The sequence below is a fragment of the Mobula hypostoma genome, chromosome 1 (assembly GCF_963921235.1).
Source record: "Mobula hypostoma chromosome 1, sMobHyp1.1, whole genome shotgun sequence".
Classification (NCBI taxonomy): domain Eukaryota; kingdom Metazoa; phylum Chordata; class Chondrichthyes; order Myliobatiformes; family Myliobatidae; genus Mobula; species Mobula hypostoma.
The window spans coordinates 217,851,558-217,875,586 of NC_086097.1; the positions used below are offsets into that span (position 1 = coordinate 217,851,558).

Sequence of the window (24,029 nt, forward strand, 5' to 3'; positions counted from 1 at the left end):
CCAAAGAGAAACCCATTAATTGGTTATTGTAAATTGTCCTGTGATTACGCTGGTGTTAAATAGGTGGGTTGCTGGGAAGTGCGGTTCATTGGACTGGAAGGGCCTATTCTGTATCTTTAAATTAATAAAATATTGCCAAATATCTGTAAGGCAACAGTGGCTATAATCAGTATCCTTAGCATTTTAAGTTAATTTTATTTTTACAAATGACCACAATCAATGAAGCTTTCACAGTGCCACAAAAATAGAATTCAGATGATTTAAAAAATGTGGCAAGAAAACAGTGACCTCTGAAATAGACCATTTAGAAATCCCCTTCCTGTAAGGATATTCTTCCTTCTTTGTGCACAGTTTTGCAAAAACAAAACTTGAGAGTGTAATTAATCAAAAAATACCTTTTCAACAGGCAGATTCTGTCAATCATTTAATGTGCTTGTTGAAACATGTTTTTACATCTAAAGGAAAGAAAAGTTTACATAAGGCCTTGAAACTACTGTGAATCAGTTTTGTAATTTAAGCACTAAGGTCACTATATTATTAAAAGTGAAGACAGCCATCTACATCATTAATCTCAGTTACCACCAAGGTAATTCTGCGACATCCATTCAACTTTCTAAAAATAACATTTAGCATTCATGATGTTAGTGTTCTACAAGTACTAACCTTTTTCTAAAGGAAATGAAGTAAACATTGACTAATTGAAAACACACTTGGCTGTTCCATGGTGGTTTAAATGGGATGGAATGAAATAAAATGTACTAAAGTACATTAGGGACGACACAGTAGCATAGCGATTAACAGAACACTTTATAGTGCCAGCGATCACCAATCTGGGTTCAATTTTCACTGCAGTCTGTAAGTTCTCTGTGACTGCATGGGTTTTCCAGCTGCTCCAGTTTCCTCCCACATTGCAAAGACATGGGGGTTAGGTTTTGTAAATGTGGGCATGCTATGTTGGTGGCACTTGTGGGCTGCCCCCAGCACAATCCTCTGACTGTTGGTCATTGATGTAAACAGTGCTTTTCACTGTATGTTTCAAAGTACATACTATATAAAAATAAAGCTAATCTTTTAAGATCTTTATCTTTACGTACAGACTAATGCATAAAGACAATTGAAACAAAGATTTATTTTCTGCTTTAATATAATTGTTTTGCAATGCAAACAGGAAAACAGTTTTAGGCTAAATAATACCTTTCCTGTTTCAGAGATAATTTCACCTAATTGTTTTCTTCACCATTTCTCTCAAACCCTTTTTCCAGAGGGAGGGAATAAAATAACTTTTATTTTGTTAGATGTGACTAATTTTTCAAAAAAAATTAAGGAATGTGCAATCACTTTGATCCAATGAACTCACATTGATGCCTCACCTGTAGGTTGCCTATAGGGAAAAGAAAACGTAGCAACAGGAAACAGATAAGCCTTTAATGTCTGTGTGACTGGTCTCACAGAGATCTAGGATTATTGGACCTGTTCACTGGATCTCTATGTTTAACTCAGCAAACTTTCATTTTCAATCATTTATTCAATTCTCATTTGAAAAGTATGTTGAAATCCATTTCCACCATCTTTTCAATCAGTGCACTTCAGACTGCAATGAGAAACTCAGTAACAAACCAGCCTGGAGCCAAATTTGTTTGTATTGATATTACTCAAAAGCAAATCAGCTGTCTGGAAGAAACTTGCAAAATGCCAAATATAGTATGTGACTGGGATGCTGCTCCTAGAAAGAGAACACAGGCCCACGGAAGCAATAAAAGTATCATTTATTAACTCTACATCAAGGAGGTGTGAAGATTTCAGTGAGTGAATTGTAAAACAGCATATGTTTCAGCACTAAGAATCTTTGAAGTAATTAAAATAAAAAACAAAATGAAAGTGCAATCTCTGGTAATATTAGTATCATTTAATAACATGAATAACACACTTCATTTGTCTTAGAGAAACTCCATCAATATATTCCAACCGCACCCACCCGCCCTATTTTGGACTACACTGTATTTTGCCATAACAGCTGCCATTTTACAAAATTTTGACAATATTAGTTAAAATTACTAGTCAGGCTAATGAAAGCTAAGAAAACAGCCTATAGTTTGTAAAGTAATACATTAGGTCTCCAATGTCTTGGAGAACCAATTATAGATACTGTCTATTTAAAGAATTTGGAGTATCTTTAAGCATTACAAGAACATTCCACTAAAGCTTTCTTTGATGGGTTTCAGTACTTTATGCAGAAGGTATATTGATCTGATTGAAAAGTTTGTCCTTAATTACTTGAGACATCAAACCATGTATGGCTTCTATGGTAGTCTTGCAGCTGAAAAACAATACAAGTAAAATAGAAAAAGTTGTAAATAGTAAAATCTTGTTTGGTTCCACACAAGTTGATGATCATAGAAGAAGCCAGTATTGGCTAAGGACTTCACAGACAGGTAAAAAGACAGAGCAATCACATCCTACCAAGAAAATGTGGGTTTGAATAACCATTACTGCAAAATAGTTTCTACATTATTGTCTTTTCCTTTTTCCTTCTACTGACTTCCCTAACAAAATCAAAGTTTACACTTGTAACTTAATATGTACACTAGTATTCAAATGCCCTCCCACTCCCAAAAGAGGGAGTACATTTTAATTCTGCAGTTTTAATCACAGACTTGTGGAACAAAATATTAAGTTATACACAAGCTGAAAATACAAATGGTTTGGTGGGTTTAGATGCAGGATATTACCTATCTCGAGTAGCTTTGGCCAACTTGTCTTCAGATTTTCTGTCATGAGTGTCCAAACCAAGCATAAAACTACCTCTACCGAGCTGGGCTTCTGACTGTTCCAACTTTTCAGATAAGTCAAAAACTTGTCCTGTGGTGTAATCAGCATTCTGCAGTGAAAAGTGCAGGCAAAAGATAATAAGATTTTTCTAAAATACAACAGGCAAAGAGACTGAAATGATTCACTATACCAATCAATGTAGAAATGATCAATTTGTAAGTTCTCCTTGTAGAAATTGCATAAATGTTTATAAGAAATAACCATATAAATGAATAATCAACACATAGAAAATGCTGGAGGAATGAGGCAAGTCAGGCATTGTCTACGGAGGAAAATGAACAGTCGACATTTCAGGCTGAGACCCTTCGTCAGGACTAGAAAGGAAGGGTGCAGAGCCAGAATTTATAAAAAAAAAGATTCAGGGCAGGGGAAGACGGAACAGCAGGAGATGGCAGGTGATAGATGAGTTCTGCTGAGTTCCTCCAGCATTCTGTGTGCGTTGATCTAGTTTTCCAGCTTCTACAGTCTCTCCAATTTTGTATGAATTAATGACTTCAAAATGAGGAGCGCATAGTAGAAGTACCCCACATCGTTCAAGTATCCCACATCCTTTCATTATGATGTACACCTTTCATCTTGATTTTTGCAAGCAACACTAATAATATAAAAAATAACATTCAATGAATGGTATTCTTAATGAACATCCAATAATACTAAAAATTCCAAATCTCTTCAGGATAAGTAAAATTCATTTCACAAATTAGACATAGCAACAATGAGGAAACAACAATACATTTATTGACAGGATGGTCCACAACATGGAGATGAAGATGGAAGTCATTCCCAAGCCTGTTCCTCAGGGGTAGAGATTGGGAAGTGTTTTCAGAGAAGCCTAGGTACACAATAGTTGCTATATACATTCTAAATATGGTATACATTGCATTTATGGTGCACTGATAGTGAAGGAATGAGTATATAATGCAGTAGATGTGGTGCCAATCAACAAAGCTGCTTTCTTTTAGTGTCTAGCTCATTGAGTATTGTTGCCGCCACAGTCATCCAGGTGAGAAGATTATTCTGTCAACATTCTGACTTGTGCTCTGTTGTAGGTGAATGCACTTTTGGATGTCACTTGCCCTTGGATACCCAGTTCTTACAGCTGCAAGATTTATATATTTACATGGCTGGTCAATGCTGAACCTTAAGACCTTGATAGCAGGATACTTGGTGATGAGAATATTACTAAGTGTCAAGAATAGGTGGTTAAACTCTAGATTGTTGGAAATCAAAATCTTGCTATTTTGTGGCACAGATGTTACTTGTCACACATCAATTACCCAGCTTTCACTTGGCGCAGTTCTGCTTCTTTTGCTGAGAAGTTTTCAATATTCCCATTTCTAACCTAGTGATCATTGGAAGGTCAGTGATGAAGCCTGGGATACTGCCTGACGGAACCTTTACATTGATATCTTGGGGCTCGGATGACTGACTCCAACACAGAACCATCATTTCTGGAGGCAGGAATTCAGCCACTGGAGTGTTTTCCCCTTGATGCCCAATTTCATGGGCAATCACTATCACTTTGCCTCAGGGAAGCAGGTTACTAGTGAGTAAGCAATGCTTGATATCACTGCAGATGAAACTTTAGTTAGTTAGGGCTTTACTGTCATTGCTCAGGACAACAAAACTGCAATGCTACTCTAGTCAGTGCAAAACAGCATACTGGCAATTCATTTACTAAAAACACAATGACTAAATTTAAAATAATCTCCAAGTTATTTAGAATGACATCTAAGTTACAACCGAATTAAAAACAAACAACTCTAAAATTAAAAGAAACAGTGGCTGTCCCATTGAAGTACTGCACATGCCCATGTTATAAAATACAATAATTAAATATAAAATAGCATCAAGAATTAAAGCTGAAATTATAAAAAAACAAAGCTCTGAAATCAAAGGAAGGTAGTTGCCCCATTTAAACCTAAATATTGCATATGCTCACATATTGCACTTAAGAGATTGTCAGTAGTGCCTATGGACTATGGGCAAGTGGGGGGAGGCATTGTTTAGGTGCATGATAGCTCTGGGAGGAAAAAAGCTGTTTTTCCAGTCTGGACGTGCATGCAGTGATATTTCTGCATCTTCTGCCCGAAGGTAGGAAATTGAACAGGTGATTACTGGGTTGGGTTGAGTCCATCACGATGTGGCGAGCCCACCACCGACAGCGCAAGTGTAGATCAGGGATCCCAACCTGGGGTCCAAGACCCTTTGCTTAATGGTATTAGTCCAAGGGATAAAAAAGGTTGGGGACCCCTCGTGCAGATCATTTCCATATCTAGTAGTAGTGTTCCAATGATGTTCTGTGCTGTCCTGATGACTCGTTGAAGTGCTTTCTGGTTGATCTTGTTGCAGCTATGTATACCATTATGTCATGCAGTAGATCAGCATGCTCTCAATGGCACATCAATAAAAGTTGACCAGCGGCTTTTGGGGCAGATTTGCTCTCTTTAAACTCCTAAGATAGTACAGGTGCTGCTGAGCCATCCGTACTATCAAGGAAGTGTTTGGAGGTCCAAGAGAACTCCTCTGTAATATTCACTCCCAAGAACTTAAAGCTGGAAACCCTTTCCACTGCTTCACCATTTATTATTAGTGGAGCTTGTTCACATCTTCTTGATAATCATTTCTTTTTTTTTTGCTGTTGAGTGGAAGGTTACGGTTATTGTTAAGGTTAAGGTTATTGCACCAGACAGTTTCTGCATCTCCTCCCTGTATGCTTTTTCATTGTTAATTGTAATTAATCCAGTCACTCAGATTTGATGATGGATTTGGTGGTATAGGCTGGGGCACAATCAGGGGTGAAAAGGATGTGAAGCAGTGGGCTTAGTACACATCCTTGTGGTGCACCAGTGTCAAGCTCAGGGAGGTTGATGTGACTGTCGAAGTGCAATTGGTAAGAAAGTCCAGAATCCAGTTGCAAGTTGATGTATTGAGTCCCAGGTTGCATAGTTTAATGGTCAACTTGTTGGGGAGTATGGTGTTGAAGGTAGAACGGTAGTCAATAAAAAGTGTTCTGGCATAGGTGTCCTTATGCTCCAGGTTTTCCAATACAATGTGGAGAGTCATGGAGAAAGCATCCTTAATTGATCTGTTTGTCTTATATATAGTGAAATGAACTGAATTAGCTGAAGACTGGATTCTACAGTGGTGGAAATCTTGGGAAAAAGCAAAGATGGATCATCTATGACCTTTCTAGTAGAAGATGGATGTGACTTCTTCACCACCCTCTCCTTGCATCACTGACCCTTCTTCAAACCACCTCAAAAAAAAATCATGCCTTTTTAAATGATTTTAAAATGACCCTCTAAATTACTTTTGGATAACTGCTCACATTGATATTAGGTCAACAAGTCTATAGTTACTTTGTTCATTCCTTCAATCTTACTAACAACTGCCCTAGCCAGTGCAGATTGAAATATTGTCAGAGGTTTTCCACGCCTCTCTTGACAGTTTAGATAATATTCCAGTGCACATTTGACCTCTCCTGGAGAAATGACTCAGTATTGCAAATACATATATGAATTCTGTAATTTAGTCTATTTTAATGTGTAACTTAACACTGAAATCTTACATTACAGTGGAAGTTACTGAGGTTTTCATTGAGGCAAAGGGAAAAAAAGTGTTGGGGGGGCGAGGAAGTAAGAAAGGCAATTACTGTCTAATTAATACATGTTAGTCCATGGCCTCCTCTACCGCCACAATAAGGTAACACTCAGACTGGAGGAGCAACACTTCATATTCTATCTGGGTAGCCTCCAACCTGATGGCATGAACACTGATTTCTTGAACTTCCAGTAATTACCCCCCCCCTCACAATTTCCCATTCTTGTTTCCCTCTCACACCTCCTCTTACCTGCCATCACCTCCTTTCCTTTCCTCCATGGTCTCTGTCCTCTATCAGATTCCCCCTTCTCCAGCCCTTTATCACTTACACGAACCAAACTCTCAGCTCTTTACTTCAGCCCCACTCTCCCAGTTTCACATAATCACCTGTCATCTTGGACTTCTTTCTCCTCCTCTCCCTGCCTTCTTATTTTGACCTCTTACCCCTTTCTTTCCAGTCCTGATGAAGCGCTTCAGCCTGAAACATTGACTGTTTATTTCCATTCATAGATGATGCCTGACCTGCTGAGCTCCTCCAGCACATTGTGTGTATTGCTTTAGATTTCCAGTATCTGTAGTACCTCTTATCTATGAATTACCAGCTGATATTTATCTTCTTCAACTCTTACCTCCGTATTAACCAATTTGAAGTGATTGTGTGCAAGGTAAATTACTGCTTTATGCCATTGCTTTCCCTTAAGATTATTCATAACTCAAAAAGTAAAACAAAAAACTGAGAAATTGTTAGTAATGCTTTCCCCAGTATTCCTTTCCAACCCCATTGCCCTACACAAAGTATGGATTTTGTCTAAACCAAACCTATAGGTACAACAGCTTCAGCTTTCTGCAAAGAAACTGATCTAATTGGGACACAGGAATAAACTTGTAATGATTTTCACTCCTACCCCAAAACTGAGTTGAAACCTACTTCAATTTCTGGTAGTACTCATACTATGAACTTGGTTTCGGGCACAAAGCAAAACAACACTGTTCCAGTTTTTGTATGCAGTATGTGCATGCCATGTCCAAGTTGCATTTAGGCCAAAAAGTAATCTATAGATAAACAAGATTTTTGAAAGCGGTGAAGCTAGGAAATATTATACTGTTAAAGGAGAATATATTTTCACACTAGTTTTGCCACAATTTCAAAAATGAATCAGGTCAGAAGCAGAGATAACTCACTGTGAGTAGACTTGAAGAACTGAGCGTGTTCACCCAATATTTGTTCCACAGAAGTTCAAGTAGTTTACGATCCAATGATGATTTAAAATATGTAACTTCAAGAGCATAATACCTAAAGAAAAATGATTCTTCAATACAAATCCAAAATATTTTGGCCACAAGGTCTAATTTCAGTGTCGCTTCTTTGATAAAATCCTCAGTTTGCAAGGCCCCAATTAATGATCAGTTTCATAATTAGGAGATAGGAATTTATAATGGTTAACTACTGACATAAATATGAGAAGTAATAAGGTTTTGAAGTGTGAGCACATAGATTAATGATAAAAATCTTACATCACCTTATTCTTTCCTTATAAATTACCATGTTCACTTTTATAATTTAAATGGTTACACAATGGTATCCAAAGCTGTAGTATCTCATAGCTCCAGATACTCAATCTGTATTTAAGGGCCATTTGTAAATCCAATCAATTTTGGTTCCCAAATTTCCAATGTTTTACCATTTAACTATTTTAAACAAATCCAAGTATATTATAAAAATGAAACTCAAATTCTAAAATGTGAAGATTTTTATGATTTACTTAGTTATTTCCTTGAGATTATGTTCCACTGAAGATATTTAAACTTAAGAACCAGAAAGCAAAATAAAAATGTTATTCTACTCCTAAAAAAATCCAGAGTCCTGGTGTCATTTCCATGCACAGATCAACATATCCTCTTACTCAATATAACTGATACAAATGATTCTCCCAGGAATGGCTATGTAAGAGACACTTTTCAAGAGCAATTAGAGATGGGCAATAAATGGAGCTGCAAGTCTCAAAGAAATTAATTTTTAAAAATGTACTCTGCAGGACCTTAGCTACAGTGAGTCAGATTAAAACATAATACTTTTAAAGGAAATGAGAGTCAAATAAATTCAACATATTGTTGAGAAACAAATGCACTGATGACAAACACTTCACAGGGTGTTACTTACTGTTTGCAGTGTACACCAAAATCCTCTATTTTGTTAAGTGGAATAGTCTGATATTCTGAAGGACCCTCATCAGGTGGTTTATAACCCTGCGTTAAATTAAGAAATATTTTCAAGATATTTTAGGCATCTTTTTAAAATTTATTTTCTTTCACACAAAAAATAGAACTGAACAATAACATTACTGTCTCATTTAAACAAATTCTAGCAACTAGTTCAGTTCAGATTGTCAACAATCTCCATTGGCACAGGTGCACCACAAAGCTGTGACCTCAGTCCCCTGCTCTACTTGCTTTATACTTATGACTGTGAGGCCAAGCACAGCTCCAATCCCATATTTAAATTTGCTGACAACACCGCTGTTGTTGGCTGAATTGAAGGTGGTGATGAATCAGCATATAGGAGGGAGACTGAAAACTTGGCTGAGTGGTGCCACTCTTACTCAGTATCAGCATGACCGAGGAGCTGGTTATTGACCAGGAGGGGGAAACCAGAGTTCCATGAGCCAGTTATCATTGGAGGATCAGAGGTAGAAACGGTCAGCAACTTTACATCCTTTGGTGTTATCATTTCAGTGGATCTGTCCCTAAGTCTAGCATGCAAGTGCCATTCCAAAGAAAGCTCGGCAGCACCTCTACTTTCTTAGGAGTTGGTGAAGATTCGACATGTCATCTAAAACTTTTACAAACTTCTATGCACGTGTGGTGCAGAGAGTATACTGACTGGTTGCATCATGGCCTGGAATGGAAACACCAATGCTCTTGTATGGAAAAGCCTACAAAAGGTAACAGATACAGCCCACTTTTACACAGATAAAACCATGCCCACCATTGAGCACATCTACATGGAATGCTGTTACAGGAAAGCAGAATCCATCATCAAGGAACCCCATCATCCAGGCTATGCTCTTTTTTGACTACTGCCATCAGGAAGATGATACAGGAGCCTAAGGACCCACACCTGGGAACAGTTATTACTAATGAACCATCAAGCTGTTGAAACCAGAGGGAATAACTTTATCAACATCACTGAACTGTTCCCACAACTTATGGATTCACTTTCAAGAACTCCATCTCATGCTCTTATTTATTTATTGTTATTCTTTCTTTCACCTGGTTGCAAGGTGGAGATGACGGTGAATTAAATATCCAACGGTATCAGGTAATACAGAAAGATAGGCAGGAAGGCAGAAGAGGTGGGGTGGTGCTCTTGACTAGGGATGAGATCAGGGCGATCGTGAGAGATGATATAAGATCTACAGAGCAGAATGCTGTCCATCTGGATAGTAAAGGGAAAAAAATCACTGGTGGGTGTTGTCTATAGGCCTCCTAACAAAAATATTGCAGTGGCAGAGGCGATTAACCAAGAAATAACTGATGCTTGTAAGAATGGAACGGCAGTTGTCATGGGGGATTTTAACTTCCACATAGATTGGGTGAATCAGGTTGGTCAAGGAAGTCTTGAGGACTTCATAGAATGCATCCATGATAGCATTCTTGAGCAGCATGTTGGTGAACCTACAAAGGAAAATACTACCTTAGATCTAGTCCTGTGCAATGAGTCAGGTAAGATTAACGATCTTGTAGTCAGGGATCGTCTTGGACAGAGTGATCACAGTATGATTGAATTTCGCATTCAGATGGAGGATGAAATAGTTAGATCTAAAACTAGTGTATAATGCTTGAACAAGGGAGACTACAACAGGATGAGGGAGGAGTTGGCTAATGTGGATTGGGAGCACAGGCTACTTGGTAGGACAGTTGAGATCAAAGAGTTGACAGGTGAAATCAAAGAGATTTTTCACAGTGCTCAACAAAAGTACATTCCAGTCAAAAGTAAGGACAGTAAGTGTGGGGAGAGCCAGCCTTGGTTAAATAAGGAAATAAAAGATAGTATCAAATTAAAAGCGCATGTGTACAAAGTCGCAAAGACTAGTGGGAGGCTGGAGGACTGGGAAAACTTTAAAAAGCAACAGAGCAACTAAACAAGAAATAAGGAAAGGGAAGATAGAGTATGAAAGTAAATTAGCACAAAATATAAAAACAAATAACACAAGTTTTTATAAATATATAAAGCGGAAGAGGGTGGCTAAAGTCAACGTAGGTCCCTTGGAAGACGAGAAGGGGAAATTGATATTGGGTGATAAGGAAATGGCTGAGGGATTGAAATACTATTTTGTATTGGTCTTCACAGTGGAGGACACGTCTAATATGCCAAAGAAGGATGTTATGGATGAAATGGGAGGTAAGAATTGTAGGCCGTATCTCGGGTAATGATGAGTTTGAGTACAGAGAGGAAATTAAGAACCTGGTGGCATGGTGCGAAGACAATAACCTATCCCTCAACATAAGCAAGACGAAGGAATTGGTTGTTGACTTCAGAAGGAGTAGCGGACTGCACAACCCAATTTACATCGGTGGTGCGCAAGTGGAACAGGTCAAAAGCTTTAAGTTCCTCTGGGTCAATATCACAAATGACCTGACTTGGTCCAACCAAGCAGAGTTCACTGCCAAGAAGGCCCACCTGTGCCCTTACTTCCTAAGAAAACTAAAGAAATTTGGCCCGTCCCCTAAAACCCTCACTGATTTTTATCGATGCACCGTAGAAAGCATTCTTCTAGGGTGCACCACAATCTGGTATGGAAGTTGTCCTGTTCGAGACTGAAAGAAGCTGCAGAAGATCATGAACATGGCACAGCACATCACACAAACCAATCTTCCGTCCGTGGACTCACTTTACACCGCACGCTGTCGGAGCAGTGCTGCCAGGATAATCAAGGACACGACCCACCCAGCCAACACACTTTTTGTCCCTCTTCCCTCCGGGAGAAAGCTCAGGAGCTTGAAGACTCGTACGGCCAGATTTGGGAACAGCTTCTTTCCAACTGTGACAAGACCGCTGAATGGATCCTGACCCGGATCTGGGCCGGACCCTCCAAATATCCGGACCTGCCTCTCCGTTTTATTGCACTACCTTACTTTCCATTTTTCTATTTTCTATTTATGATTTATGATTTAAAATTTTAATATTTACTAATTTTAACTATTTTTAATATTTAATATTTGTAATCCAGGGAGTGGGAAGCACAGAATTAAATATCGCTGTGATGATTTACGTTCTAGTACCAATTGTTTGGCGACAATAAAGTACAAAGTACAAAAGAACTTCGATAAAATCACTGTCACTAAAGAGGTAGTGATAAGCAAACTAGAGGGCCTGAAGGTAGATAAGTCCCCTGGTCCTGATGGGATGCATCCCAGGGTGCTGAAGGAATTGGCAGAGGTCACAGTAGACGCGTTGGTAATCATTTATCAAAACTCTCCAGACCCTGGGCAGGTCCCGGAGGATTGGAAGACAACAAATGTCACGCCACTTTTTAAAAAAGGGTGTAGGCAAAAGACGGGCAACTATAGGCGAGTTAGCTTAACAACTGTAGTTGGGAAAATGCTTGAAGCTGTCATTAAGGAAGAAATAGTAAAGCATGGATTCAGAAAGGGCAGGTCCTGTTTGACAAACTTACTGGAGTTCTTTGAGGACATAATGAGTGCAGTGGATAGAGGGGAACAGGTGGATGTTGCATACTTGGATTTCCAGAAGGCGTTCGGTAAGGTGCCGCATGAGAGACTTATAAATAAGATACTGATGCATGGAATCGGAGGAAGTGTATTGGCATGGATAGTGGATTGGTTAACCAACAGAAGGCAGAGAGTTGATATAAGTGGGTGTTTCTCCAGTTGGCAGTCGGTGGTGAGTGGGGTGCCGCAGGGGTCGGTGCTGGGCCCACAGCTGTTTACCATTTACATTGATGATTTGGAAGAGGGGACTGAGTGTAATGTAGCAAAATTTGCTGATGACACTAAACTAAGTGGAAAAGCAAATTGTACAGAGGATGTGGAGAGTCTGCAAAGGGACATAGATAGGTTAAGTGAGTGGGCTTGGGTCTGGCAGATGGAATACAACGTTGGTAAATGTGAGATCATCCACTTTGGAAGGAATAATAGAAGAGCAGATTATTATTTGAATGGTGAAAGATTGCAGCATGCTGTTGGGCAGAGAGACTTGGGAGTGCTTGTTCATGAATCGCAAAAAGTTGGCTTGCAAGTATAACAGGTTATTAAGAAGGCAAACTGCTGGCTGGTGGCGTAGTGGCATCAGCGCCAGACTTTGGAGTGAAAGCTCCCGGGTTCGAATCCCACCGGCTCCCTTGCATGCTTTTCATCTGTGCTGGGTAGAGTGTTGAGCTGGAAACTCCGCCTTGTGAAAATAAGAAAGCCTGCTAAAAAAAAAATGCCGTCATGACGGCGTCTCGATGACACCACTCGGAGTTAAGGGCTTTCTTCTTCTGTAAGGCGGCAAACGGAATGTTGGCCTTCATTGCAAGAGGGATTGAATTCAAGAGCAGGGAGGTCATGCTGCAACTATAGAGGGTACTGGTGAGGCTGCACCTGGAGTACTGTGTGCAGTTCTGGTCTCCATACTTGAAGGATATACTGGCTTTGGAGGCAGTGCAGAGGAGGTTCACCAGGTTGCTTCCAGGGATGAAGGGGTTAACCTATGAGGACAGATTGAGTCGCCTGGGACTATACTCTCTAGAATTAGAATGAGAGATCTTATAGAAACACAAAATTTTGACAGGGATAGATAAGAAAGTAGAAAAGAGAGCAAAATTTGCTGATGACACTAAACTGAGTGGAAAAGCAAATTGTACGGAGGATGTGGAGAGTCTGCAGAGGGATATAGATAGGTTAACTGAGTGGGTCAAGGTCTGGCAGATGGATTACAACATTGGTAAATGCCAGATCATCCATTTTGGAAGTAATAATAGAAAAGCAGATTATTATTTAAATGGTGAAAGATTGCAGCATGCTGTTGTGCAGAGGGACTTGGGAGTGCTTGTTCATGAGAGGGGATCTTATAGAAACATACAAAATTTTGAAAGGGATAGATAAGATAGAAGTAGGAAAGTTGTTTCCATTGGTAGGTGAGACTAGAACGAGGGGACATTGCCTCAAGATTCAGGGAAGATGATTTAGGACGGAGATGGGGAGAAACTTTTTCCCAGAGAGTGGTGTAACTGTGGAATTCTCTGCCCAGGGAAGCAGTTGAGGTTTCTTCACTAAATATATTTAAGATACAGTTAGATAGGTTTTTACATAGTAAGGGAATTATGGGTTGTGGGGAAAAGGCAGGTAGTTGGAGCTGAGTTTACAGACAGATCAGCCATGATCTTATTGAATGGCGGGGCAGGCTCGATGGGCCAGATGGCCTACTCCTGCTCCTATTTCTTATGTTCTTTTTTTCTCCCTTTTTATACTTGCACAGTTTTGCACATTGATTGTTTGTCCACCCTGTTGAGGGCGGTCTTTCATTGATTCTATTGTGCTTCTTGTACTTACTGTGAATGCCCATAAGAAAATGAATCTCAGGGTTGTATATGGTGAAATATATGTACTTTGATAACAATTTCACTCTGAACTTTGCCAGTAAATTTTGAGAGGTCCTTCAACTGGATTCCTGTTTCTCTGATTTTGATCTTTCTGATCTTTCCCCCAGATTGTCCATACTTATTTCGTAACATTTCCCAACCTCTTGCAACAATTTTATTCCATTGAATGTGATTTCCCCATACTGCAAATTTGTATCAGTAAAGTGATCTAAGACACAATGTCTCTCTCAGCCACAATCAACTGAAATATCAGCAGTTTAAAAGTATTCATCCCCCCTTCCTCAGTTTTTGAGTGCATTTGTTGACATGCCAAATCTCTTCAAACTCCTAATAAAGTATAGTCATTGTCTTGCCTTCCTTATGATATGTTGGGACCAGGTTAGATCCTCGGAGATCTTGACACCCATGAACTTGAAACTACTCACTCTCTCCACTTCTGATCCCTCTATGAGGATTGGTATGTGTTCCTTCGTCTTACCGTTCTGGAATTCCACAATCAGCTCTTTCATCTTACTGCCGTTGAGTGCAAGGTTGTTGCTGTGGCACCACTCCACTAGTTGGCATATCTCACTCCTGTATGCCCTCTTGTCACCATCTGAGATTCTACCAACAATGATTGTATCGTCAACAAGTTTAAAGGTGGTTTTTTGAACTATACCTAGCCACACAGTCATGTGTTTATAGAGAGTAGAGCAGTGGGCTAAGCACACACCTCTAAGGTGTGTGAGTGTTGATAGTCAGCGAGGAGGATACGCTATCACCAATCTGCACAGATTGTGATCTTCTGGTTAGGAAGTCGAGGATCCAATTGCAGAGGCCCAGGTTCTGCAACTTCTCATACAGGATTGTGGGAATGATGGTATTAAATGCTGAGCTACAGTCGATGAACAGCATCCTGATGTAGGTGCTTGTGTTGTCCAGGTGGTCTAAAGCCGTGTGAAGAGCCATTGAGATTGCGTCTTCCGTTGACCTATTGTGGCGATAGGCAAATTACACTGGGTCCAGGTCCTTGCTGAGGCAGGAGTTCAGTCTAGTCATGACCAACCTCTCAAAGCATTTCATCACTGTCGACATGAGTACTACCGGGCGATAGTCATTAAAGCAGCCCACATTATTATTCTTAAGCACTGGTATAATTATTGCCTTTTTGAAGTAGGAACTTCTGCCCACAGCAGTGAGAGGTTGAAAATGTCCTTGAGTACTCCCACTAGTTGGTTGGCACAGGTTTTCAGAGCTTAACTAGGTACTCCATCAGGACCTTCCACCTTGTGAGAGTTCACTCTCTTTAAAGACAGCCTAACATCAGCCTCTGAGATGGAGATCACAGGATCATCAGGTACAGCAGGGATCTTCACAGCTGTAGTGGTGTTCTCCCTTTCAAAGCATGCATAGAAGACGTTGAGTTCATCTGGTAGTGAAGCATCGCTACCATTCAGGCTTTTGGGTTTTGCTTTGTAGGAAGTAGCATCTTAGACCTGTCAGAGGTGCCGTGCATCCGATGTTGCCTCCAACCTCGCTCGAAATTGGCTCTTCACCCTTGAAATAGCCCTCCACAAATCATACCTGGTTTTCTGGTATAAGCCTGGATCACCAGACTTGGATGCCACAGATCTAGCCTTCAGCAGATGACGTACCTCCTGGTTCATCCACGGCCTCTGGTTTGGGAATGTACAGTAAGTCTTTCTGGGCACACACTCATCCACACAGAATGATATCCACAGAGAATATCATTCTCTGATATTAAAATGAACCATTGTTATCAGCTCAAAAATCCTGCTTCAATATATTTTAAATTTACAAAATGAGACAGTAACATGTGAAAACAGTTGCGGGGGCTGAATAATTTTTCACTGTAAATCAGATAGAAAGAAAGTGGAGAAAATGGGCAGGAAAGGAAAGGAAAAAACATTTACCTTTGGATATGTCCTAAAAGCACCTAGGTTCACTTTTCCAGCTGATATCGTTCTTGTAGGGTCAATCTTTAAAAAAAAGAGAGAAAGTAATATTCAATAAAAACACAATCTGAACAAAGCACTAAAAATAAAAAGTTACTGAAATGCTTATGCACACACAAACTGGTACATAAATAATTCACTGGAATAGCATACAATACACACCATTGCACCATCTATACACGTTAAATGTAGTCACTTTTTCACAATTAAAGCAAAATGTGATGATGCTAATTATGAAAGGCTGTATTTAAGAGCTGAATATCTATTACACTGAAAACAAAAAAAGGTCAGTAACCAAAAACAAGAGATTCCCACTTCTAACATATACAAAAAAAGAGAAAAAAAATCAAAATAATCAGAAAGAATAACCAATGGGTTATATGAAAAGGCAAGGAATGGGCCAACAACTTTCTTTTGAGCTAAGAATTCTTTAATTTGAAATATCACTGAAGAATGAAGCTGATATTATTTGAACAATATCAAAAATTCTGCTTGTCTGTTGATATTTCAAGCTGAAGAAACCTCAAGGTGAGGATTTACATACCCCAAGAAACTCTGAATTAAAAAAGACATAATGCACATAATCTCCATCTGAGCAGCCTCCAACCTGATGGTGTAAACATTGATTTCTCTAACGTCCAACAATTTCTCACCCCTCCACATCTTTCTTGGAACATTTCCCATTCTGGTTCCCCCGTCACCCCCTTCTTCTCCTCACCTGCCCACACATCCCTCTGATGCCCCTCCTCCTTCCCTTTCCCTCATTTTCCACTGTCGTCTCCTATCAAATTCCTTCTCCAGCCGTTTACATCTTCAACCTATTATCTCCTAGCTTCTTACTTTATCCCCCTACCCCACTCACCACCTTGCCCCTCACCTATCACATTATATTCCTTCCCCTCCCCCACCTCCTTATTCTGTCTTCCACCCCCTTCCTTTCCAGTGCTGACGAAGGGTTTCAGCCCAAAACATCAACTGTTTTTTCCTCTCCATAGATACGGCCTGACCTGCTGAGTTTCTCCAGCATTTTGAGTGTCACTCCAGATTATGCAGTTATATATAGTCAGATGTAGATGTAAAATACATACCACCACGGCTACAAATGGTTCCTGGAACTGTTGATTCAACATCTGAGTGCTAACATCAATTCCTGAAAGCCAACATCCATAACCTGGATGACTATGATACCAACCAATTGCATTCTCAAGACGTCCTACCTAGAGAAGATGCAAAATAAATTTAAATAAGCACACAATTATGTAAAGAACTAAATTTAAATTTCAATTTATAAGCACAAAATAAAACAAAGTTTTTGTTTAAAACTTAAGTGTGCCAGAAATAGCAAGAGAGTTAGTATCTGTAGCAAAAAGGATTCTGCTCTTCACTTGGTGGTTCCAAAAATTATTAATGCAGGAGTACAGGTGATAAGGGGGGACCTTGACAGAGCAGGTGGCTGGGTTCTTTGGGTTGTTGTGCTCTTATTGCTCTGCCACTGCAAGCTTCCAGTGAGACTTGAAGCACTGGGCACCTTCCCAGGGGTGTCTGTGGTCTTTGCCAAGTAATTCACATGAACTGGTGATAACGTTACCTTTGTTGTTCCTCCCAGGGTTGTCTTGAAACATCTAATTTAATGTATTTAGATACATAACCCAGTAATAGGCCTTTCTTGCTCAATGAGCCCGTGCTGCCAACTACACATCAAGTGACCAATTAAACTACGAACCTGCATGTCCCTGAATCGTGGCAGGAAACTCAGGCTGCTGCGGAGTGAATATACAAAGTCCCCACAGGCAGGAGCAGAATTAAACCTGGGTTGCTGGCACAGTAATAGTGTTACGCCAACTGCATCTCTATGATGGAAACAGGTGAGTAAAATAGGATCATCATAAGTCTGATCATGATGATCTGGGTGGACAGCGGGCTGAAGGGCCTGCTCCAGGTTATGAGGGTGATGCTTAACAGGACAGCACGCTGGCTCCAGGTTTCCTGGATGGGCTCAAGGTGGCAGACACCCAGATTGTTATTGCAACAGTAGCCTCATCCCACCTACCATTCTCTCTCGGACATTGCCAAAGTCTGCACTACCCAGCATCTCTATAGCACAGACTGGAATGAAGTATTTTCTCTGTTCTCCTGTAAATCACTTGCTGTGACACAATCTGGAGTAGAGTGCTTGTGGTGGATCACATTGTGCATTGAATAGAGCTCATTGAATATGATTAGAAACCCTAATTAGGGATTTTGGCACATGCAAAGGCATAGATATTGGTTCATCCATTCTGCCATTGGAAATAGAGCAACTCTTCAGTTATGGTGTTGGAGGTACTTGTCCAAAATATTGAATCACAATCTTACTTGACCTTAGTGTGCACTAGGATGAGGTCTATGGTGAACTGATTTACAAAAATACACGGTGTGGAATGTGATCAAGTAACTGCTCAAGGACGGTAATGATTTTTTGAGGACATGCAAATCTGAGAATATTCTCCAGAATCCCTAATGGTTTTTTGATTCAAAAGATTTTACACTACTACAAAAAGACCTTGGTAATATTTTAGTGACAAGCTTCAATGGAATTGGAGAAAACAAAATGAAGAAACTTGTTTCACTTAAACCAGTGGTCCACAACCTCCAGGCCGCGGACCGATACATTGCCGTGAAGAACGCAGCGGTACAGCAGTAGCCAGAACGCACCCAGCACATCTTTAAAAAAAAAGCCGAAATAAACAAGCTAATTGATTAGGTGCCGCCCGGTACGTAAATGTCAGCCCAGATCACAGGCGATTGCCGATTGCGTTGCCTCTGATCTGGACTGACATTTACGTGCCGGGCAGCACCTAATTAACTAGCTTGTTTATTTCCACTTTTTTCTTAAAGATATCCTGGGTGTGTTCCGGCTACCGCTGCATTCTTCATGGCAACGTATCGGTCCACGGCCCGGAGGTTGGGGACCACTGACTTAAACAATGATGGGGGGGGAGGGGGTGCAACATCTGAAATTCAATACCCATTGGGGTAAGTGAGGTAAAAACCCTCAATACATTTACAAGTTACTGGATGAAAACCTGATGAATCATAAGCCAGAAGCTTGAAAATGGGACAAATGTAAAGTACTCTTGACTGGCCACAATGAACAAATAGGTGGATTTCTCTCTTTACAAATGTGACTAACTTTTTGAAAAATAAATTTATTTGTACTGATATATAAAAATATGTGCTTGTTATTTTTATCAATATTTTAAATAGTATATTTTGATAATAGCAAGTTTAAAGCAGAGATTAGTTGTGTAATGGAGTTTATCTAGTATTTGCAGCCTATGGATTTATTACAGTTTAACTGCCTGAAAATAGGAAGGGTCAGTTTCAAACCACTTCTCTTTCTAAAATATAACATGTTAAATATAAAAGTAATAGGCGTAATCCTAAATTATATTACTCATAGTTCTTCATAATACATAATTTTAAAGAGGTCCAACAACACTTAACTTTCATAGAAGATGTTTCAAATCCAACTTTTGTTCATTATCTATTAGCAGCTGATTAATAGTGCCATCTGCTGACCAAATGCATGTTTTCCATCTTGCAGCAAGATGAAAAAAAATGAAGGACAAATTAATCTAACCCTTAAAGTTCCAGCTGGATCATGCCCAGTTAATAGATAAATATCTGTTTTCGTATCAGATCTAGGATTCTTGAGGAGCTAATGTTCCACTATTCAAAAGAACCAGGGAAATAGGATGATTTGGCAGATAAATGCATGGCTGAGAAGCTGGTGCAGGGGTCAGGGCTTCAGGTTCTTGGATAACTGGGATCTCTTCTGGGGGAGGTATGACCTGTTCAAAAGTGACGGGTTGCACCTGAACCTGAGGGGGACCAATATTCTCGCAGGCAGGTTTGTTAGAGCTGTTGGGGAGGGTTTAAACTAATTTGGCAGGGGGGTGGGAACTGGAATGAAGGAACTCAGGAAAGGACAGATGGTAAAAAAGTAAAGATAGCATGCAGTCAGATTGTCAGGAAGGGAAGGCAGGTGCTGGGACTTAGTTGCAGCCAATAGGCTGAGTATCAAATCATTAGGGATGCAGAGTCAGTACAAGAAATAAGGCAGATGATCTTGTTGCAATATTACAGATTGCCAGGTATGATGTTGTGGCCATCACTGAATCATGGCTGAAGGATGGCTGTAGTTAGGAACTGAATGTCCAAGGTTACACATTATATTGGAGAGATAGGAAGGTAGGCAGAGGGGGTGGTATGGCTCTACTGGTAAAGAATGGCATCAAATCAGTAGAAAGATGTGACATAAGATCGAAAGATGTTGAATCCTTGTGGATTGAGTTAAGAAACTGCAAGGGTAAAAGGACGTTGATGGCAGTTATATATAGGCCTCCCAACAGTGGCTGGGAGGTGGACCACAGGCTACAACAGGAAATAGAAAAGGTGTATCAAAAGGGCAATGTTATGGTAGTCATGGGAGATTATAACATGCAGGTCGATTGGGGAAAATCAGGTTGGTAATGGATCTCAAGAGTGTGAGTTTGTTGAATGCCTAAGAGATAGCTTTTTAGAGCAGTTTGTCATTGAGCCTACTAGAGGATCAGCTATACTGGATTGGGTGTTATGTAATGAACTGGAGGCGATTAGGGGGCTTAAGGTAAAATAACCCTTAGGAACCCAGTGATCACAATATGATTGTGTTCAACTTGAAATTCAATAGGGAGAAAGTAAAGTCTGATGTAGCAGTATTTCAGTGGAGTAAGGGAAATGACAGTGGTATGAGAGAGGAGTTGGCCAAAGTAAACTGGAAAGAGCTGCTGGCAGGGATGTCAGCAGAGCAACAATGGCGTGTGTTGCTGGGGAAAACAAGGAATGTACAGGACACGTATATTCCAAAAACAAAGAAATACTCAAATGGTAAAACAATACAATCGTGGCTGACAAGGGAAGTCAAAACTATTGTAAAAGCAAAAGAAAGGGCATACAAAGCAAAAATTAGTGGGAAGACAGAGGATTGGGAAGTTTATAAAAACCTACAGAGAGCAACAAAAAAAATCATTAGAAGGGAAAGGATGAAATATGAAAGCAAGCTAACAAATAATGTCAAAGTGGACAGTAAAAGTTTTTTCAAGTATGTTAAAAAGTAAAAGAGAAATGAGAGTGGATATAGGACCGCTAGAAAATGAGGCAGGACAAATAATAACAGGGGACAAGGAGATGGCTGATGAACTAAATGAGTATTTTGCATCAGTCTTCACTGTGGAAGACACTAGCCGTAAGCCTGATGTTGTAGTGTGTGAAGGAAGAGAAGTGGGTACAGTTACTGTTACAGGAGAGAAGGTGCTCAAAAAGCTGGAAGACCTAAAGGTACATAAGTCACCCGGACCAGAGGAACTGCATCCTAGGGTTCTGAAAGAGGCAGCGTTAGAAATGATCTTTCAAAAATCATTGGACTCTGGCATGGTGCCTAAGAACTGAAAAATTGCAAAATATTACTCCACACTTTAAGAAAGGGAAAAGGCAGCAGAAAGGAAATTATAGACCAGTTAGCCTGACCTCAGTGATTGGGAAGATGTTAGAATCAATTGTTAAGGATGAGGTGATGGAGTAGTTGGTGCCAAAGGACAAGATAGGACAAAGTCAGCATGGTTCCTTCAAGGAAAATCTTGCCTGACGAACTTGTTGGAACTCTGAGGAGATAAAGGATAGATAAAGGGGATGCGGTGGATGTTGTATATTTGGAAAATGCATGGTCATGCACTTTGGGTTAGAAATAAATGTGCACACTATTTTCTAAATGGGGAGAAAATCCAAAAATCTGAGATGCGAAGGACTTGGAGTCCTTGTGCAGAACACTCTGAAGGCTAACTTGCAGGTTGAGGTGGTGGTGAGGAAGGTAAATGCCATGTTATCATTCATTTCAAGAGGTCCAGAATACAAGAGCAAGGATGTGATGCTGAGGCTTTATAAGATATTACTGAGGCCTCACCTTGACTACTGTGAACAGTTTTGGGCTCCTCATTTTAGAAAGGATGTGCTGGCATTGGAGATGGTCCAGAGGAGGTTCACAAGGATGATTCCAGGTATAAAAGGGTTATCATACGAGATACCATGGTGGGAGAGTCTAGGACAAGATGGCACAGCCTTAGGATAGACAAGATTTTTTTAGCCAAAGTGTGGTGAATTTGTGGTATTTCGTTGCCACATGCAGCTGTGCAGGCTAGGTCGTTGGGTGTATTTAAGGCAGAGACTGATAGGTTCTTGATTGGACATGGCATCAAAGGTTACGGGGAGAAGGCCGGAAACTGCGGTTGAGGAGGAGATAAAATAAAAACGGATCAGCCATGATTGAATGGCGGAGTAGACTCCATAGACCAGATGGCCTAATTCTGCTTCTATGTCTTATGGTCTTATGATAATCCTGGATCGGAACGTCCGATGTCAGTGGCAGGGAAGCTACTGGAGACAATTCTCAAGGATTGGATTTACGAGTATGGGAAAACCACAGCCTAATTAGGGAGAGCTAGCATGGCTTGTTGCGGAGCATATAGTGTCTTACTAACTTGATTTTTTTTTTGATGAGGTGATGAGGGTAATTGATGAAGGTTGTGCTGTGGATGTTATCTACATGGATTTTTTAGTAAACTGTTTTACAAGATCCCTCATGGAAGGCTCATCTAGAAGATTAAGATCCATGGGATGCATCGTAAATTGGCCATATAGATTCAGAACTGGTTTGTCCATAGAAAAGAGAGTGTGGGTAGTAATTGAAGGGACATGATTCAGGCTGGAAGTCTGTGATTAGTAGTATTCAGCAGTGATTGGTACTGAGATCTCTGCTGTTTATGATATATATATATAAATGATCTGTATGAAAATGTAGATGGCTGGTTTTTTAAGTTTGCAGATGACATGAATATTAGTGGTGTGAATAGCGCAGAAGACTGGCAAAGAATACTGCAGAATATAGAAATGGCTGCAAGGTGGTTACAGTTGCAGATATGGGCAAAGAAATGTCTGATGGAGATTAACCCAGCTAAATGTGAAGTATTGTACTTTGGTAGGTCAAATGCAAAAGAGAGTACATTGTTAAGGGTAAGACCCTTCACAGAGTTGATGAGCAGAGGGATCTTGGAGTCCAGGTTCACAGCCTCACTGTTTGATAGGATGGTTAAAGCATACGGCATGCTTGCCTTTATTAGTCAAGGCATTGAGTTCAAAAGGCAGGAAGTCACGCTGCAGCTCTATAAAACTCTGGTTAGGCTGCATCCGGAATATTGCATACAGTTTTGGTCACTCTATTATAGAAAGGACATTGAGACTCTGAAGAGGATGCAGAAGAGGCTTACCACAATGTTGCCTGGATTAGAGGGCGTGTGCAATAACGAGAAGTTAGACAAAATTATGGGAGGCATGGTTAGAGTAGACAGACAGGATTTTTTTCCTAGGGTTAAAATTTCTAACACCAGAGGGCATACATTTAAGGTAATGAGGGGAATTTCAAAGGAGATGTGAGGGGCAATTTTTCTCCCCCCCCCCCACACAAAGAGAGGAGTGGATTCCTTGAATATAACACATAGAGTGGTGGTAGAGGCAGATACTTTAGGGACTTTTAAGAGACATTTAGATAGGCACATGAATGTGAGGAAAATGGAAGGATATGGATATTGTGGAGGCAGAAGAGATTAGTTTAGTTGGCCATTTGATTACTAATTTAATTGGTTCCGCACAACATTGTGGGCTGAAGTGTCTGTTTCTGTGGTGTACTGTTCTATATTCTTTGATATCTACAGTGGTGCAAGGAAGTTTATGAACCCGTAGAAATTTCTCTATTTCTGCACAAATATGACCTAAAGTGTGATCAGATCTTCACCCAACTCCCAAAATTAAAGACAACCCAACTAAATAAACACAAAAACATTATACTTGTTCATTTAGTTATTGAGAACAAATATCCAATACTACATGTATTTGTTCGAAAAAGAATGTGAACTTTGCTTTCAGTAACTGGTGTGACCCCCTTGTACAGCAATAACTTCAGCCA

At 40.0% G+C, this 24,029-nt stretch overlaps 1 protein-coding gene across 1 annotated transcript in view; it reads right to left on the reverse strand.

Moving 5' to 3' along the window:
- Positions 1-1,181: 1,181 nt before the first annotated feature.
- cops5 (COP9 signalosome subunit 5) overlaps positions 1,182-24,029 on the reverse strand; it is a 39,375-nt gene continuing 16,527 nt past the window's right edge. Inside the window, exons 3-8 of the mRNA XM_063042007.1 lie at positions 17,080-17,208; positions 15,950-16,015; positions 8,594-8,679; positions 7,615-7,726; positions 2,730-2,878; positions 1,182-2,317 (exon numbers count right to left, since the gene is read on the reverse strand). Of these exons, the coding sequence (XP_062898077.1) occupies positions 2,227-2,317; positions 2,730-2,878; positions 7,615-7,726; positions 8,594-8,679; positions 15,950-16,015; positions 17,080-17,208 (633 nt within the window). The 3' untranslated portion in view covers positions 1,182-2,226. The remainder of the gene's footprint in view (positions 2,318-2,729; positions 2,879-7,614; positions 7,727-8,593; positions 8,680-15,949; positions 16,016-17,079; positions 17,209-24,029) is intronic.